Source organism: Dermochelys coriacea, chromosome 1, assembly GCF_009764565.3.
Source record: "Dermochelys coriacea isolate rDerCor1 chromosome 1, rDerCor1.pri.v4, whole genome shotgun sequence".
In the NCBI taxonomy this organism is placed as follows: Eukaryota; Metazoa; Chordata; order Testudines; family Dermochelyidae; genus Dermochelys; species Dermochelys coriacea.
Window position 1 is genome coordinate 111,409,863 of NC_050068.2, and position 19,616 is coordinate 111,429,478.

General features: G+C 38.4%; 1 protein-coding gene across 1 annotated transcript in view; it reads left to right on the top strand.

Annotated features, from left to right (window-relative positions):
• TMCO3 (transmembrane and coiled-coil domains 3) overlaps window positions 1-19,010 on the top strand; it is a 66,095-nt gene extending 47,085 nt beyond the window's left edge. The window contains 8 exon segments of the mRNA XM_043507372.1: window positions 7,723-7,798; window positions 7,801-7,872; window positions 13,487-13,497; window positions 13,499-13,564; window positions 14,245-14,284; window positions 14,287-14,396; window positions 17,383-17,458; window positions 17,461-19,010. Of these exon segments, the coding sequence (XP_043363307.1) occupies window positions 7,723-7,798; window positions 7,801-7,872; window positions 13,487-13,497; window positions 13,499-13,564; window positions 14,245-14,284; window positions 14,287-14,396; window positions 17,383-17,458; window positions 17,461-17,495 (486 nt within the window). The 3' untranslated portion in view covers window positions 17,496-19,010.
• The last annotated feature ends 606 nt before the right edge of the window (window positions 19,011-19,616 follow it).

The window sequence follows — 19,616 nt, forward strand, 5'->3', positions numbered from 1 at the left end:
CATCAAGGATTTACAACCTAGCCTGAAGGCGGACGACCCATCACTCTCAGATCTTGGGAGACAGGCCAGTCCTTGCTTACAGACAGCCCCCAACCTGAAGCAAATACTCACCAGCAACCACACAACAGAACTACTAACCCAGGAACCTATCCTTGCAACAAAGCCCGTTGCCAAGTCTGTCCACATATCTATTCAGGGGACACCATCACAGGGCCTAATCACATCAGCCACACGATCAGAGGCTCGTTCACCTGCACATCTACCAATGTGATTGTATGCCATTATATGCCAGCAATGCCCCTCTGCCATGTACATTGATCAAACTGGACAGTCTCTACGTAAAAGAATAAATGGACACAGATCAGACGTCAAGAATTATAACAGTCAAAAACCAGTTGGAGAACACTTCAGTCTCTCTGGTCACTTGATTACAGACCTAAAAGTTGCAATTCTTAAACAAAAAAACTTCCGAAACAGACTCCAATGAGAGAGACTGCTGAATTGGAATTAATTTGCAAACTGGATACAATTAACTTAGGCTTGAATATAGACTGGGAGTGGATGGGTCATTACACAAAGTAAAACTATTTCCCCATGTTTATTCCCCTCCACCCCCACTCCCACTGTTCCTCCGACGTTCTTGTCAACTGCTGGAAATGGCCCACCTTGATTATCACTACAAAAGGTTTTTTTTTTCCCCGATCTCCTGCTGGTAATAGCTCACCTTAAGTGATCACTCTGGTTACAGTGTGTATGGTAACACCCATTGTTTCATGTTCTCTATGTATATAAATCTCCCCACTGTATTTTCCACTGAATGCATCCGATGAAGTGAGCTGTAGCTCACGAAAGCTTATGCTCTAATAAATTTGTTAGTCTCTAAGGTGCCACAAGTACTCCTGTTCTTTTTGCGAATACAGGCTAACACGGCTGCTACTCTGAAACCAGTAAAAGAGGAGTAGCAGTATATATACACAAGGATGTGTATTAGTGGATTTAAACCATAAAAGAAAGTGGAGTCCTTTTTCAGCACTTAAAGTGGAGAATGCAAATGTATACTATTGCTTTGAGTACCTTTGAATGAAAACTGATAGTTTTATTTCAAATATTTTATTAATGTATCAAAAAAAAGTCATTACAGAAATATATCAGATGTATCGTATTGACAGGTCAGGTTTGAGGCTGGAGGGAGATGACAGGTGTACCTCAAAATTCAGGTCTGTTCTGAAAATGGCTGTGAAAATGGCATTGTGTGTGTATCTGTCTTTATTGTTTTCTTAATTATCTCCCCACTAAACGTACTCAAGTTAGGGGAAAAAACATCCTTTTACTTGTAACTGACCGCCTCAGAATCTCATTCTGGATTCTGAGAGTCAATCTGGAATCTTTCCACCATGCATATTATCACCACTAATAAAGGTCCAACAGATCAAATTTGGCCTTGGTGTAAGACCTCTGTCTAGATGTTGTTCATCCTTCCAGTAGTGGTGTCTGTTTTCCTAATCTGTCATAAATATCTGCATTTCAGTTACCTTCAAATGTCCTCACAACTCCCCAGATAGCAGAACGCATCTACCCATCCGATTTCTTTTCCATCCATGTACACTTTTGCATCTGTTGTCCAGTGTCCTACCTTTTATAATCTTGGTTTTCTCTGCATTTACTTTCAATTCAGTTTTTGCTGCTTGCTATATAAAAGACCTCATCAGAAAGAATCGGACTATCACAGCATCAGGGACTCTTGTGGACAGATATTGAAAACATATGAAGAGCAAGCCAGATTATGGAAAGAATATTTCCTTTCTATATTAAACTGTCCAGAGCTGACGATCATGCACAGGTTCAAGAGAAATGCCAATGCTAAATTAAAAATGAAAGAGGGACCAATAACACCCGATGAAATTAAGCAGCCATCAAAGGCCTCAAACAAGGGAAAGCTTTTGGGTTTGACTGAATTCAAACAGAGGTAGCACAGGTGGGAGATGAAATTCTGATTGAGCAGCTAACAAAACTTTAACGAAATATGAGTGAAAGAACCAGTGCCACAAGACTGGAAAGATGGCATTGCCAACAAAGAGTGATCTTACTCAATGCACAAATGGGGGAGATACTGTATTGCTATCAATCCTGGGCAAAGTATTAGCTACTGTTATGCTGAGTAGAATGTAGAAGGCAGTGGATGAATATTACGACAACAGGCAGGGGTCCATGTGGGTAGATCATATTGTGAACAAATATTCACTCTTTGCCAGATCATCGAAAAAAGCTACCTCTTGGCAGAAACCCATCTTAATCAACTTCATTGACTTTAAGAAAGTGATTGATAGCATCCACAGAGACCCATGGAATATTGCTAGAAGCTACGGGATACCAGGCAAGCTGATTAAAATAATGAGTTTTTTATGATGGAAGTAGATGCACAGTAAGATTGGTTACAGGCTTGGGTGAGTGGTTCAATATTGTGGCTGGTGTTAGACAAGAGTGTGTTTATCAATACTCTTTGCATTAGCAATACACTGGATGATGATGGAGGCAACAAAAGCACTGCAGAGGGTACAAAATGAGTTAACGGATACGAGTTACACAACCTTAACTTTGCCAGTGACATTACTGTACAAATAAGATGTGGAACAGAACGATTGCCCTTACATCAGAGGTAGAACTGGAAGTAGCATTCAATTGGATTGGAAATTGGATTAAAAATATTAGGATTGTCAAATCTTATCAACCCCTTTTTTGCTATAGGACTTCTTGAATGACTGTATTGTTTGGGAGCTTTCTCAATTCTTTAATTCTTTAATTAAAGAGATTGAGAGAGCTTTCATTTCATACATGTTTATAGATTCATAGATACTAAGGTCAGAAGGGACCACTCTGATCATCTAGTCCGACCTCCTGCACAGCGCAGACCACAGAATCTCACCCACCCACTCCTATGAAAAACCTCACCCATGTCTGAGTTATTGAAGTCCTCAAATCATGTTCAAACTTCAAGGAGCAGAGAAGCCTCCCTCCAGTCAACCATGCCCCATGCTACAGAGGAAGGCAAAAAACCTCCAGGGCCTCTCCAATCTGCCCTGGAGGAAAACTCCCTCCCGACCCCAAACATGGCAATCAGCCAAACCCTGAGCACATGGGCAAGATTCACCAGCCAGATACCCAGGAAAGAGTTTTCTATAGTAAATCAGATCCCATCCATCTAATATCCCATCTCAGGGATTTGGCCTATTTACCCTGAATATTTAAAGATCAATTACTTACCAAAATCCCATTATCCCATCATACCATCTCCTCCATAAACTTATCGAGTAGAAACTTAGAAAACTTAGAAAGTAGTTAGGAAACTAGAAAGTAGTTACTTAAGTATGCTGTAGATTTAATTGAAGAAACTCATTACCTTATTGGCACATATTTAGGGATACAGGAGAACTGGTAGGCACAGCTGAACAAAGAAGAATACAAGATTTCTGGTTAGGAATCTAATGGTAGTCTTTAAATAATCTTCATCTTGCCTTTTCTTTTCTTTCCTTTAACCCCTGTCCTGGCCATTCATACTGGGACATTGATTTGTGTCATATTTGACAGTTGCATGTTTTGTCTGAAGGCATGAGTGAAACGAGTGCTTTAGTAGAAACGCTTTCTATAGGGTAGATTTGCTCAAATGAAGAATCCTGGTTTATTACTGTTTTATAAGGTGGTTTTGTGACATTACAATTGTCAATGTTTGAAAACTTTTCCAGGGGCAAGTTCCCAAATAAGCTGGGAGTCTGGAAGCTGCTGGGCCTCATCTGTCATAGAGTTGTATAGATATTCTGGTGAATTTTAGTTTTTTAAAATAGATTATCATCAGGAATTCAGAACTTTAAACTCTGTTTGTGATGTATATTTTTTCCAGTAATACTGAAAACCTTAAAAGGTTTGGGCTCACTGCAGCAATCCTTGATGGTGCGAGGGTTGGCATTGCAGAAAACACGTCGCAAGTGCCACAGTTGTGACAGCAAGCTACTGGGACTTGTTTGCAAAACAGAACAGTCCCATTCTCCCTCACCATCCCACTGCAGCCTCAGACGTGGGAGGGATAGTTTGGGCCAGCAGGAAGAAAAGCTCCCCCTTCTCCACCCGCATTTGGAATTAATGTAGGATCAGGTTTTTTGGATCTTGTTATGGGCATAATAATACTGGTTGCCTTTTTGAGCCTGGGGGGAAAAATTCCCTCCAATTGGCCTACGCAGTGTGTGTGTTTGTCACTTTCCTCTCAGGAGCCATGGGATCTTGTGTGTAGATTAGGTTGCAAAATTTTTTTTTTTTGCAGTTTGGCAGGCATTCAGTTCAGGTTATCATTCAGTGGGGGTTTAATTTCCTGATGAACTGGAATTGGAAGTGGATTAGGCGAAGGCATCTCCTAGAGAAGGTGGGAAATGGGGATGGGGCTCCCAATGACTGATAAAGCAAGGAGACAGTGCCCTCTTTCCTACCGCTTAGCTCTCTGATGGGGAAGCGGGGGTGATGGAGTCCCAGCAGCATTGCTGGGATCAGATTAATGGGGTGGGGGCACAAATAGCGGCTCTCAACCAGGTGCTATGGATTACAAAGGAAGGATGACCTGGACTGGATGAGTTATTACCAGATGCATTACTTAATAAAGTTGTGGTCTGGTTAAATCCCATTTGTCATGTATTTTTTCCTGCAGTGTTAGCTACTGTATGTGTGATACTAATACTGTAGGTTTTCCCCAGATGGAATAGTAGTAAATATTTGTGTGGCTGGGGTTTTATAATACTGCTATAATACTGCTTTTTATAATATAAAACTGGTGCAGTGGTTCTCAACTTTCCAGACTACTGTACCCCTTTCAGGGGTTTGATTTGTCTTGCTTACCCCAAGTTTCACCTCACTTAAAAACTACTTACTTACAAAATCAGACATAAAAATACAAAGTGTCGCAGTACACTATTACTGAAAAATTACTTGTTTCTCATTTTTACCATACAATTATAAAATAAATAAATTGGAATATAAATATTGTACTTGCATTTCAGTGTGTAGTATATAGAGCAGTATAAACAAGTTTGAGTAGCAGCCGTGTTAGTCTCTATGCGCAAAAAGAACAGGAGTACTTGTGGACACCTTAGAGACTAACAAATTTATTAGAGCATAAGCTTTCGTGGGCTACAGCCCACTTCACTGGATGCATAGAATGGAACATATAGTAAGAAGAAATATAGTTACATAGAGATAAGTTGGAAGTTGCCATACAAACTGTGAGAGGTTAATTAGTTAAGATGAGCTGTTATCAGCAGGAGAAAAAAAACTTTTGTAGTGATAATCAAGGTGGCCCATTTAGACAGTTGACAGGAAGGTGTGAGGATACTTAACTACAAACTACAAAAGGTTTTTTTTTTCTCCTGCTGATAATAGCTCATCTTAACTAATTAGCCTCTCACAGTTTGTATGGCAACTTCCAACTTATCTCTATGTATATATATTTTTTTTCTTACTATATGTTCCATTCTATGCATCCCAATGAAGTGGGCTGTAGCCCACGAAAGCTTATGCTCTAATAAATTGGTTAGTCTCTAAGGTGCCACAAGTACTCCTGTTCTTTTTGCGGACACAGACTAACACGGCTGCTACTCTGAAACAAGTTATCGTATGAAATTTTAGTTTGTACTGCCTTTGCTAGTGCTTTTTATGTAGCCTGTTGTAAAACTAGGCAAATCTTTAGATGAGTTAATGTACCCCCAGGAAGACCTCTGCGTACCCTCTGAGATGTGTGTACCACCTGGTTGAGAACCACTGGTCTGGGGAGTAGGCAAAAGAATGACAAAGCCACCATTTTCAGTGACACGGTTTTATGCTCTGTTTTAACTTCTCCTGCAGCAAGTGGATAGATTGAGGCTTTTATTTTGGAGGGGAAAACAGGGTATTGTTTGGTGTATATAACTTCTACTTGGTTATTGTGTTTATGCATTGTTGACTTGTGGATGGTATGTCTCTCTCATTTTTATTTTAAGTTGTTACCTTGCTGAACTGTGATTTCTCATGACACCACAGTAGCGTGAAAATCCAGTTGAGGTGATTGTAAATTCTTCTTAAACACTGAATTAACCATCCCAAATGCTATAATTAAAATGTAAACATTAATTATTTGACATACAGCTCTTTTAATAACTTGACACATGAGCATGTTATATCTTAGTAGCAAAAGTATATTTCAGATGTGTGCTGAAAATGCTGTTTTTAAAGTATGATTATTTCCTACAGTGCTGTTTCTTTTTATAAATAAAAAAAAATTCTGTAAAATTTCTTGGACTCGTATATTCCATCACATTCACCATCATGTGTTGGGGTTTTTTTGTTTGTTTTTTGTTTTTCTATGTCAAAGTGGTTTGAAGCGTTAAAACTTCACTCATAATTTTAAATTCCTGGTAAGAGGAGTCCATATTTTGAAAATAAAATTTAATTTAATTCTTAATATATGGGGGTATCCAGATGTGATATGGCAGGCTACATGGGCTATAATTTTTATTAGTTTGATTACTGATAAATAACTATATTGTGTGATAGACCAATCTATATGATTCAATGTTTTGGAATTGCTTCAAAACTCTGGACAAATGGAGTCATTCATAATACTGTCAAATACCCAGGTCTGGGTTGTTGTGGTTTTTTTTAAAAAATTTTATTTGATTCCAGTTCATAGTAAATAAGACATTCTCGGCAGTGCATATCTCAGGGATTAATGCTTTCCCTCCTTTGATTGTAGTTTCTTGGGTTTAGGCCTCTTACTTTATACTGCAACACCATCCAAGGCATAAATGTATTGTGTAACATGTTATTGCTTAATCTAAATTAGGATGGAAATTGTCACTTGAATGCATTCCCTCAATATTTATGACAATTGTCTTTCAGTAAGATGTCTGCCTGCAGCAGTAGGATTTTAAATACCAGTTATATTTATATATATTATTTTTGAATACTTTTATAATGATAAAAGTGCTATTCACTATTTGAACACTCAGAGCATTGTCTTCATTTTGCATGGTGCAATTTCCTTGATTTTGTAAGTTTAAATTGGACTCTTGACAACCATTTCTTTCCTTTTAATGCCGTGGATCATAACAGACAAGCAGCATCAGAAGAGTAATGTAACATCTTTCAAGTATGATAGGCTCCACTTTCAGTAGAGCACTTGTGTACATGCTTAAATTCATCCCTATTCAGCAAAGCACTTAAGCATGTTCTTAAATTCTGTTGTTGTTGACATTTAAGCACATGCTCAAATCCTTTGTTAAATCAAGACCGTAATCTTGTCCCAGATTATAAATTCAGATATTTATCCTTGTTTAATAATTGGCAGGAAATTTGCTGGTTTAAATTAGTTTAATTAGGTGAAATTCTGTCTCTGGTGATGTCAGTGGGACTAGATGTTATTCCTGGAACATGATACAAGAAGTCTTAAAGTGTGGGATAGAAAATTTCCAATTATGTTTCTAGAGGGTGTCTAGTTTATTAATAATCTAGACTACCACAGTAAATACATTACTGTAGAATAATATATTGAAATCTTGTAAATTCCTTTCATTTGTTGAAATTGTATTGAGATGCTGTAAGTAATACATTAAATCCCAAGCAGTATTTTTGTAGTCTATATCTTTAAACTATCATAATAATTGATGACAGCCAGAGAATAGGAATCAACTTTCCATTCTTCTTTAACAGATCACAGAGCTATTGGATGTTTCAATGGAATTGGGCTGCTTCTTAGCTGGAGCACTGATCTCTTCTCAGGGTCACATGGTACTGAAGAGATTATGTCCTGTATTGAACCAATACGTGACTTTCTTGCCATCATTTTCTTTGCATCTATAGGTAACTTTTTAAGAAAGTTCATTAAAAGTGTCAGACTGCAAGTCTACCTTGAAGTGAGGGAGGAGGGGGGTTTATGGGATTTTATTTTGTAAAAATATTAAGAAAAGTATTCACTAACTACATTAGTAAGTTAATGTTTTATTTTAAATACAGTATTGAAATATTTTATGGATGTGTAAATTAAATTGTAGTAACTCTGGCCTCTTATTGGCATTTAAAAATGCAGATTCTTGAGTAATTGTTAAATCTTTCAATTAAATTGGAGCTGTTTTACACATGGAGGAATTTGGCAGGCTCGTGTAAACCTGTTGGGTATGTACAAGTGACTGGGTTCGAATATTCATAGCTAAAAGTTCTCGGCTGAACTGTTAAACCACCAAGAGACATTTCAATGACACAGACAGCCTCAAGCCGTTCCACATCCTCCTTGGTATGAACTAAGCTTGGATGCCTCCCCCAACTTCCCTTGTTGCCCCCCTCTAATGGCCATATTGGGATCCATGGGCTGCTATCGTCAGCAGCTCTCAAGCATCTAGCTACCAGATTGAGCACCAGAATCTGCGCTCTTCTGTGCTTCCACCCCTCCATCTCAGTCCCCACCACAGGAGGAGGAGTTGGAAGAACAAGAAAAAGAGCTAATGAGGCTACCCCTTAATAAATATTATTTGTCGTCCTCTGATGAGGCATTTCTCACCCCCACCACCCGCACAGATGATTTAAGACAATTCAGGACTGATGAACTGTCACTGACCACTCTCCACATTCCCTTGGAAGAAGTCCAGAGTTCCGACATAGATTATGGATTTTCTTCATACTCAGTAGCTTTGCCCATAAATGAGGCTTTTCTAGAGCCCACAAAAATAATTTGGCAAATCCCTGCCACAGTGCAACCAACTGTTAAGAGGGAAGATGCAAAATACTACATTCCTGCTCGAGTGTGGCATTTTTTTTTCACACATCCAGCCCCCAACTCTTTGGCTGTGGATGCTGTGAATGATGCAACAGGCATCATTAAAAAGGACTCTCCCTACCCCATGGTAAAGATCTAAAGCATTTGGACCACTCTGATTGCCACAGTGGCAGATGAGTAGCTCTTGCAGTTCAGAATTGCTAATTATCAGGTGCTCCTTGCTAAATACAACCACATTAAGTATAGCAAGTTTAACTCCTTTATTGAACATCCCCCTCAGAGGATAGTTTAAGGCCATCTTCACTGAAGACCAGCTCCTAGCAATAACTTCTTTACAAGTTTCCCTCAAAGGAGCTGAGACGGCAGCTCACTCCATCTCCACAGCTGTTGTCATGTGGTGAGCCTCATGGCTGCAGTCTTCAGGAATCTCAAGGGAGTATTATAGTGGAAGGCTTTCCCTTGGTGGTCTCAGCAAGTCTATAGATGAGTCCTTACACTCTCTGAAGAAATCATATTGCAATACATCATTCTCATAGATGTTTCTTATGTTGTGTCATAAGGTCAGGAGCACTTTAAATGTCAAGTGCTCCCCTTCAGGCTTCCTACTGCCCTCAGGATATTACAAAGGTTATGGTGGTAGTTGCCACATAATTTCATTAATGGGGAATAGTGTCTTCCCCTACCTTGATGATTTGGCTACACCAAAGTTCAGTCACCATCAAGAAAGCTGTGACTCTGTTCAACATGCTAGGGCTTCATTTTAATACTGAGAAGTCCTCATTTCCCAGTTGAGCTAATAGAATTCATAGGGACCATTCTGGATGCTACAAAGCTAGACCTTACCTACCAAAGGTCAGATTTACTATATTAACAAATTTGGTTATGCAAGTACAGATGAGTCCTCAGATAACCTGCCAGGACTTCTCTGCAGCTCCTCAGCCACATGGCAGCATGTACCTTCCCCACATCACATGCCAGGTTACAACTCTGCTGCTTCCAGGCCTGTCCAACAGACAAAGATTGAACAAGTTACTCTCCATCATCATCAATCATCATCATCCATTCCTCATCATGTAACTAGTGTCCCTTGACTGGTGGAAGACATCCCAGCAAGTCCCCTTCAACCCATCCACCCCCACCATCACTATTGTTTCTGTTGCTTCCCTTCTAGGATGGGGTTCTCATCTTCAAGAGCACACTATTCAGGGCACGTGAACCTCCCAGGAATCTTTTAACCTTCTGGCATTCAGGGCCATCAGAGTTGCCTGTCAACACTTCCTTTGTATGATCAAAGGACAATCTGTCAGAATGTCAGACAATGGGATCCAGTATATATTACATACATTCTCTTAGGGAAGCAAGATCCTCTTCCCTTTGTGCAGAAGCAATAAAGCTATGGAATTGCTGTGTAGTCCATCACATCCTTATTGCAAACTGTTTGCGTATCTGGCCTCCAGAATGCCATAGCCAATGATCTAAGCAAGTGCTTCTGTTCAGTTCATGAGTGGGAACTCAATACACCATAATAAAACAGATACATCTTTCTTGGGCTTTCCCAGAAATGGATCTTTTTGCCGCCACCACCACTGAGAGACCGTTTGCTCAAGAGGGAGGTCTAAGTTGTCATTCCTTGGGAGATGCCTTTCACATCTCCTGGTCAAAGAACTTGTTCTATGCTGTCCTCCCAACACCTCTCATCCTGGAAGTCCTACACAAGATTACACAGGACAAAGCCAAAGTTACTGTGATTGTGTTGACTTGGCTGAGGCAGGCATGGGTTTTCCATACCTAATTTGTTTCTCATCTCACCCTGCTATCAATCTTCTGTTAATGCCCGATTATCTCATTCAGGATTTGGGATGAAGAATATTCCCAACCTGAACATTCTATGAATCAAAGCTGGTGGCTGGTTGCTTCTTGGGAATAGAATTACCCTATTTTATAGAGGTTGAACAGGTACTGTTGAATACCAGAAAAGAATCAACTAGAAAAAACTTACCTGCAAAAATGAAGAGATTTTACCATTGGGGTATGCAACAACAACTCTCTCCCACCAGCTCTCCCCTTTTGGAGATTATAGAGAACCTTTTCAGTTTAAAAGAACAAAGACCTTTCTCTGCGTTTCTGTTAACGTTCACCGAACAGCATCAATGGGTTTCATTCTCCTGTGGAAGTGTGTTCGGTGTTAGCTCATCTTGCAACTTCAAAGTTCCTCAGAGGGTTATTTTAATATATTTCCACAGGGTCAGGAAGCCCACCACAGCGTGGGATTTGAATTGATCTTCAACACTCAGTTGAAACCTCCCTTTGAGTCTAGCAGCCACTTGCTTGCTTTCTAGTTATGCATGAAAACAACTTTCCTGGTGGCTATTCCCCTGCTCGCATAGTTGGTGAGCAAGAGGATTGATGGCTGATCCTTCCTACAGAGTTTTATTTAAAGGCAAAGTATTTCTCTGACCACATCCCTGGTTCTTACCACAGATGACCTTGTATTTTCATATTTAATGTACCAGTTTTTCATCCTAAACCTAATTGGTGGAGGGAGGAAGCCACTCTTCACCTTTTTATTAGCCTTTATTTGGACGGACTAGATCCTTTCATGCCTCTCTTAGATTATTTATCTCTTTCACAGACAGAGTTAAAGGGATACCTGTGTTCACCCAAAGATATTCCAAATGGTGTTTTAGTTGAATTCTCTCCTGCTGCAAGGCTGCTAATGTCCAGCGTCCTCCTACGCCAATAGCCCATTCTACCAGATCTCAGTCCACTTCTGTACCCCTACTAAAAAAAAAAATGACTTATTGTAAAAAATTAACAAAGCTGCCACATGGGGGTCTCTCCACACTTTCTCAAAGTACTATACCTTAGTGCATGTATCTCAGGCAGATGCTGCTGTTGGGATTGCTGTCTTCCAGATAGTCTTAAACCCTGCTCCAAAACACCCACCTCCATTTGAGGAGTACTGCTCATGAGGCATCTGAAGTGGAGCACATGTAAGGACATAACTCAAAAAAGAAAAGGTTACTTACCTTGTACAGTGCCTGGAGTTCTTCAAGATGTTTGTTCATATGAATGCTCCACTACCTGCACTCCTTCCCCCTGCTTCAGAATCTTTTTACATTGAGAATGGAGAAGGAACCAAGTGCCGTTTGTCTATCACAACCCTATATACCCTTGTACTCCTGTGGGAATTCTGCGCCAAAAAATTAAAAATTCTGTGCGCAGTGTTTCAAATTCTGCATATTTTGTCAAAATAACACAATATAATCAAACCAACTTCAATTATCTTTGGTCATTTATTTCAAAATACATGTCAGCAAGTATGTCTGTACCATATAAACAACAAAAAAGATTCAGGAAATGTTTTTTTGACAAATAGATTCCTACTAGGCATATTAATACAGAACTCTGATTAATAATAATTTTAAACTACAATACAGAACCATATTTCCTGCAATCCTCGGAAGGCAGTGCAAAGGCTTGGGGGAGTCAGGGGTAATGGAGGAGCTGAGGGAGAGGGAAGTAAATTATTGGGAAGGAGCTTGGATGTGAACTTGGAGGGTTGTTGGGTATGTGTGGGGGAAAATATGGAACAGGTTTTTTGGGGGGGCAGGGAGGATTGTTAGGGAGCTTCCCCCATACAGACCCTGGCTGACCGCAGCCTCTCACATTCAGTCAAGCACATCTGCCCTGTCCCATGTGTTCTTGCACCCCCATGGTCCCTACACCCCCTTCCACATGTCCCTCAACCCCCACTCACACCCATTCCCCCATCCCTATGTGTCCCTGTAGCGCTTCCTCCTATCCCCATGCCTCTGTGCCCCCACTTAGCCACCCGCCATCCCCATGTGTCTTTGTGCCCCCATTCAGCTCCCCCGTCCGTATGTGCTCTGCACCCTTTTCCCCATCACCATGTGGCCCTGTGCCTCCACTCCCAGTCAGCTCTGCCCCAGTCTGTCCTCCCGCACTCGCCCTTAGAGCCCGTATCTGACCCCCTCCAGCACCCCACGCTGTCTGTCTCCCCATAGCCTCGTCTCCTGACCTGGTCTGACAGGCGCTGTGAAGAAGGCAGGTTCTTTCTTTTTCCTAGCTGTCCGGGAGCTGCTGCTGTGTTCTATCACCACAATGCCTTCTGGTGGGTAAAAGGCTGAATGCAGCAACATTTTGGCAGAAGCTTTTTTTCTGCACAAAAAAATAAAAATATGTACAGCTCATAATTATGCACATGTGCAGTAGTGCAGAATTCCCCCAGGAGTAACCCTTGGTACAAAGCATGAGGATAGCTAGGGTGTGTGCATGGACCAAACAGGCATTTCTATCACCTACCAAAAAATCTCTGATCAAAGGGGCATGGGGCACATGCACACCTAAAGTGGAACACTCATAGGGACAAACGTTTGAAGAACTCCAGTTACTTTACAAGTTAAAAAAATCTTTCCTAATCTTGTAGCTTTTCCCCCCAGAACAACCAACTAAACAAAAGCAAAAGAAATCACAATTATCTTGTAATATAACTGTTGTTCCAGTGATTTCCACAGATGTATTTTAAGAGAAACTATTACAAAGGAAAACCAGTCAGGATTTCATCATCCTTTGTATGTTTAGAAATGTACATGTAAATGTTCTGTGTTTATATTTCACTATTATTGGAAAATGATATGGTTAAGCAATAATATTTAACCCATTCTCCGATTTCTCTTACAGGGCTTCATGTTGTTTCCCACCTTTGTAATATATGACTCACAGTACTTGCTATTTCTTACATTATCAGTGGTAATAATGAAGTATCTTTTTTCTTTCTTTTGATAACATAGGTATTTTTAAGTGCTGCATGCCATATAATGCATGTAATATTTAAAAAGTGCTTAAGTATAGAATTGTCATGTTGGCAAATATTTCTTCTGAATACAGTCTGTGTCTGTGAAATATAGTAAATGTTTTATATATAATAATTAATTAATACCTAGTGCTTTTCATCAGTAGATCTCAAAGCACTTCACATTATTTGATGTATTTATCCTTGCAACACCCCTGTGAACTAAGGAAATATAAAGTATTATTACTGAAGAATGTGTTTAATATCAGTTTTTGCTATACATTCTGTAATTTTTACTTAGTATTATATTTTGATGTGAAACTCCCAGTATTTAATGGACTTTTTAACATTAAAAGGGGCTGTTAAATTTAGATTGACATCCATGTGTCTAGATTTTGCAGGATGTGTGCCAGCATTATCAAATGTTTTCACTGTACCAAATTCTGTACTACTTGTAGACTGTATAAAGGACAGCTGCTAGTGAACAGTCTGATTTAAGTGTTTAAATGCACAGTAACTGTTGGTTCAGAAGACCACTGTGCTGTTCAATACACGGTAATAGAATACCTGGTGTAACTGTTGTTGTATTGATTATAGAGAGCATGCTGTTTTATCTACCATACTTCTAAAAACAAACTGTTTTTTAAAGTTTGTTTTGGCAGTGCTTGTCCTTTCTCTGATTCTTCCAAGAGCAGCCAGTATATCAAATGGATTGTCTCAGCAGGGCTGGCACAAGTCAGTGAGTTTTCTTTTGTTCTGGGAAGTAGAGCACGCAGAGCAGGGATCATTTCTCGAGAGGTGAGCTCTTTATAGATATTCACTTCATTTTTAGAAACTGAGTAGTTGAGTGGGTTTTGTATACTATATTGTATCTGAAACATACAGTCTAAATTGATGATCTTTTGGTGTCACTTGCACATGCTAACTAAATGAAATAGGCCTGCATAAATCAAAGATATTTGATGCATGCAAGTCTTTCATAAAATAACTTCACTAAATAATTTATGTATCATTCATATAATTTCATATTGGGCTTCCATATTTTTAAAATGCGGCTTTCCCTTTTTGGGTAACTTGTTTTAATTTAGCACAGTCTTTAATTCTATAAAGAATTAACAGCTATAAGTTTTGTACTTGATGGAGAATTTCTGATGACACCCAAATTATTAAAGCTAAGATTGAAGATCCTTTAAAATATTGTAGATCTATATGTAACTGATAGTTATTGAAAAGGACTAATGAAATAACAGTGGCCTACAGCTATAGAATGTGGGGACAGGAGATGTACCAGTTTCCCAAACACATCTGTCAGCATACCCTAATCTTGACTTGCAAAACCTGTTGACTTAAATTCTTTTAAGCAAAAATGGCCAGCTTTTCCATAAGTTATGAAAACATGCACTACAGTGAGACCATCAGACTTATTTTCATTTTCAAGCTATTACAACCTTGTTCTCTAGAGGGAAAGCTTGTTGTATGAATTGCAATGAACTATGGCTACAAACGTAATAAGTTTGTCAATAAAAATTAAGCCCACAATCTCAGCACAAAAAACAATATAAATATATCTACTACTTGAGCTAAAGAAATCCTTTTTCTGTGATAGCAGTAGGCTGTATAGTTGTTGGGGCCAGTTACATACAAGGGAGACATAAAAACGTAGTGTATATATAGGCATTCTTACTAATGGCACTGTGCTCCCCTCCATAACATGAAGAGTTATAAAAACTGCACTTTTGTAAAATAGTTTCAGCCTGTGCAAACAGAGATCACAATTGTGTGTGCATGGAGTTCTTGTTGCTTATTTTTGTGAGCTCTGAGACCAAGAATTATGGCACCTTTCCTATTTTTGTTCCGCAGATAATTTTACATAGAATCATAGAAGTCTAGGATTGGAAGGGACCTCAATAGGTCATCTAATCCAGACCCCTGCACTCAAGGCAGGATTAAGTAATAACTAGGCTGTTCCTGACAGGTGTTTGTCTAACCTGTTCTTAAAAACCTCCAGTGACAGAGATTCCATAATCGCCCTCAGCAATTTATTCCAGTGTTTAGCCACCCTGACAGTTTGGAAGTTTTTCCTTATGTCCTACCTAAACTCCCTTGCTACAATTTAAGCCCATTGTTTCTGTCCTATCCTCAGAGATTAGGGAGAACAATTTTTCACCTCATCCTTTTAACAACCTTTTATGTACTTGAAAACTTATCATGTCCCCCCTCAGTCTTCTCTTCTCCAGACTAAACAAACACAATTTTTTCAATCTTTCCTTATAAGTCATGAGTTCTAGACTTTTAATAATTTTTGTTGCTCTTTCTGGAATTTCTCCAATTTGTTCACATCTTTCCTGAAATATGGCACCCAGGACTGGACACAGTGCTCCCATTGAGGCCTTATCAGCATGGGATAGAGTGGAAGAATTCCTTCTTGTGTCTTGCTTACAACACTTACTGATACATCCCAGAATGATGTTTGCTTTTTTTGCAACATTGTTGACTCATATTTAGCTTGTGATCCACTTTAACTTCAGATCCCTTTCCACAGTACTCCTTCCTAGGCAGTCATTTCCCATTTTGTATGTGTGCAATTGAGCATTCTTGCCTAAGTGTAGTACTTTGCATTTATTCTTATTGAATTTCATACTATTTACTTCACACCGTTTGTCCAGATCATTTTGAATTTTAATCCTGTTCTCCAAAGTACTTGTCCTGCTTCCCATCTTGGTATTGTGCGCAAACCTTATACGTGTACTCTCTCTGCCATTATCTAAATCATTTATAAAGATATTGAACAGAACTGGACCTAGGTCCGCTCCCTGCCAGACCCCACTTGATATGCCCTTCCAGCTTGACTATGAACCACTAATATCTACTCTCTGAGAATGACAGATTTCAGAGTAGCAGCCGTGTTAGTCTGTATCCACAAAAAGAAAAGGAGTACTTGTGGCACTTAGAGACTAACAAATTTATTTGAGCATAAGCTTTGTGAGCTACAGCTCACTTCATCGGATGTTTGAAAAGGCAGCCCAGTGTTCATTGATGCATCCGATGAAGTGAGCTGTAGCTCCTGAAAGCTTATGCTCAAATAAATTTGTTCATCTCTAAGGTGCCACAAATACTCCTTTTCTCTGAGAATGGTTTTCCAACCAGTTATACACACACCTTTTAGAGTAGCTCCATCTAGGCTATATTTCCCGTAGTTTGTTTGAGACAGTCATGCAAGATCAAAAGCCTTACTTAAGTCAAGGTCTAGCACTTAAATTTCCAAAAATAAACTATCAGTTTTTAAAGACGTAAACAGCTTTTTTCTGATTTTTGAATTAACAGTAACTATTTTAAACTCTTCAGGATGTACAGTCATATAGTTATGCCTTTAGAATGAATGTAAGCACTTAAGGTATGGATTATGGCTTGATTTTTATCTGTAAAATGGCTAACACACTTTGGTGTTAATTAACACCAAATATAGTTGTTGGTGGTTTTTTTTTTAAATGTAGTTGATACTTGGCTTTTGGTCTTGTCCCATATTGCATCCCGTGGGTTGCAGTTTTAAAATTGTCCTGTAAATACCAATAATTATTTGCATTTCACTACTTAATTTGTGGACACATTTGCATGTACAATTGCAGGTACAGAGTTGGAGGCCAGTCTGAGGCCTCTATTAAAAGTGGTCCAGAAATTCCCTAATTGGCCTATCTCATTAACCTTCCCAACCCTTCCTTAGTTTATTGCATAACTATGAATATGAACTGTAGAGAAGTAATGGCATTCTGATCTCAATTTTCAGGTATACCTCCTTATTTTGAGTGTAACTACTCTAAGTCTTTTGCTTGCCCCAGCACTTTGGAGAGCTGCAATTATGAAAGTGTACCAAGACCAGAGAGACGATCAAGTACCTGACAAGACTTGTATGGAAATAATAAATTTCTTTGGAAAGAATCTCTTCATTGCTCATTGTGTTTCTATACAGCTAGAAAACAGGAGGTTTTGATATTCCTCTAAACATGCACTTGGTTCTGAGCCTTATATTGATTTTAAGAAAAAACAAAACACTACATAAAAAAGGCTGGTATTTTAATGATTGCACAGCTTTTACAGAAAACTTTGTCACATATTAGAATCTGCCAGAATAACTTTTGATTTTGATCCAATCAGTTACACAGAGTAGAAATTATTTTTTTAAATATTGGATCATGCAATTGCCTTGAATATTTTGCCTGGATGTGCTTTTATTACATTGATTTTCATAATCTACTGTTCATTCAGTCACAAAATTGTTGTTTAAAAAAAAAAAAAAAACGAGAGGGAGAAGGACAAAAAGAAAATTCAAGTTATTTTATTGTGGCCCATGCTACATTCTTAAAATAACTCCTGAGAAGTTGATTGTAACATTCAAGAGTTAATATGCTGGTCCGACACAGCCACAAAACATATATCCAGTAGTGTGTAAACTGCTAGCCCTTTAGAGGCAGAGATGAGGTTTAACAACTCTAGCTTTCAGCTATTTTAAGCATTAAAATGATATAGTCGCCAAATGATGCAGCCAGTATTGTACTTTTGATTTTTTGTTATACCTCTTAAAGCAGATATTATGTATTTGCTTAGGGTTGTAACTTTATTCATTTTAATTTGTTCTCATATTTATTGACTACATTTGTGACTAAAAGTTAAGTGGTGATCGATGGTGTCCTGACTTTTAAACTATTTTAAGACTGACACCAATTATCAACATCTCCCGCTATTGATTATTGTTATACTAATTGTTTACACTTTTTAATTTATTGAGAACCAAATTAAATGGGTACAAAAAAGAGAGCCTAAATAGTTCAGAATTGAAAATAATTATGAAAACATTTCAGTGGACTCTCTAAAAGTGCTTTAGGATGAATTTAGTTAACTTAGTCTACATTGAAAATGATTTTGTGTAAATTAGGTTTCACAAAAGAATTTGGATGTGTTGAGAACATGCATAACTCGAACGTCAATTTATACTGAATAAAATGCAAGCTTTTAAAGTGATATTAAAAACATTTTTATATTAATATTTGTGATGTTATTGCTTTTTGTTTTAACAAATTCTTAAAATTTAGTCTGTGTAGTAGAGTAAGACCTTGTGAAAAGCCGCTCTTTAAATGTCATAGTATGAGCTAACAGAATAGAGTTTACTCTGACAAAACTAGGAAGATTTAGTTTGTGATTGTTTTTTTTTAAAAAATTTTGTTAAAATAGAAATATAATTTATCAATATTTTAGATTCAGTATTATTACACTGCCATATGAAATACTATTTTTGTGAGTCAAAAATAGAAAAATGCACATTGCATTGTAGAATTTCTTACTTGCTAATGAAATCTAAAAAATTCTACCATCTGAAGCACTGTTCAATTAATAAACATACCATCTTTAACAGAAAAACTTTGAAGGCTCTTATTTTAATTTTTTCATTAATTTCAGCTATAGTTTTAAGTTGCAAATCGGCATTTGACATTTAAATTACAAAAGTACTTGAAATAGACTGGCAGCATTACCGTACATTTATTTAAAATAATTACCATTCTTTGAGTGTTTTATCTATATGTATTCCACTTCTGGTGTGCCTGCACTTGAAATTGGAATTTTAGCTAGTAGTGTCCATTGGGCCTCGCCTGTACTGTCCCACCAATCTGAGGGCATAAAAGGTGGAACAAGGCCAATGACCATCAGTTCCTTAACACCTGTGGCTGCGAGATGTAACAGAGAGCAGTGCCCATCTGTTGTACTTGTGTTTCTTCAGGAGAAATTGTATAGTTACCTTTAGTTTGGGTTAATTAGTGTGAGAATATTTATGTAAGCTTTATTTGTGTGGATTTTTTTTTCTTTGCCAGGTACTGAGTCTTCAGTCTCACGGCTGAGCAAAAATCCCTCATTTTTAAATACGGTTTATGTGAGGCGGCTGTTCCTTTCAATAATGGACACTCCATGTTTATTTTGTCTTGGTGAGCAGCATATCACCAAGAAATGTACTTTGTCATTTTGTTTTTA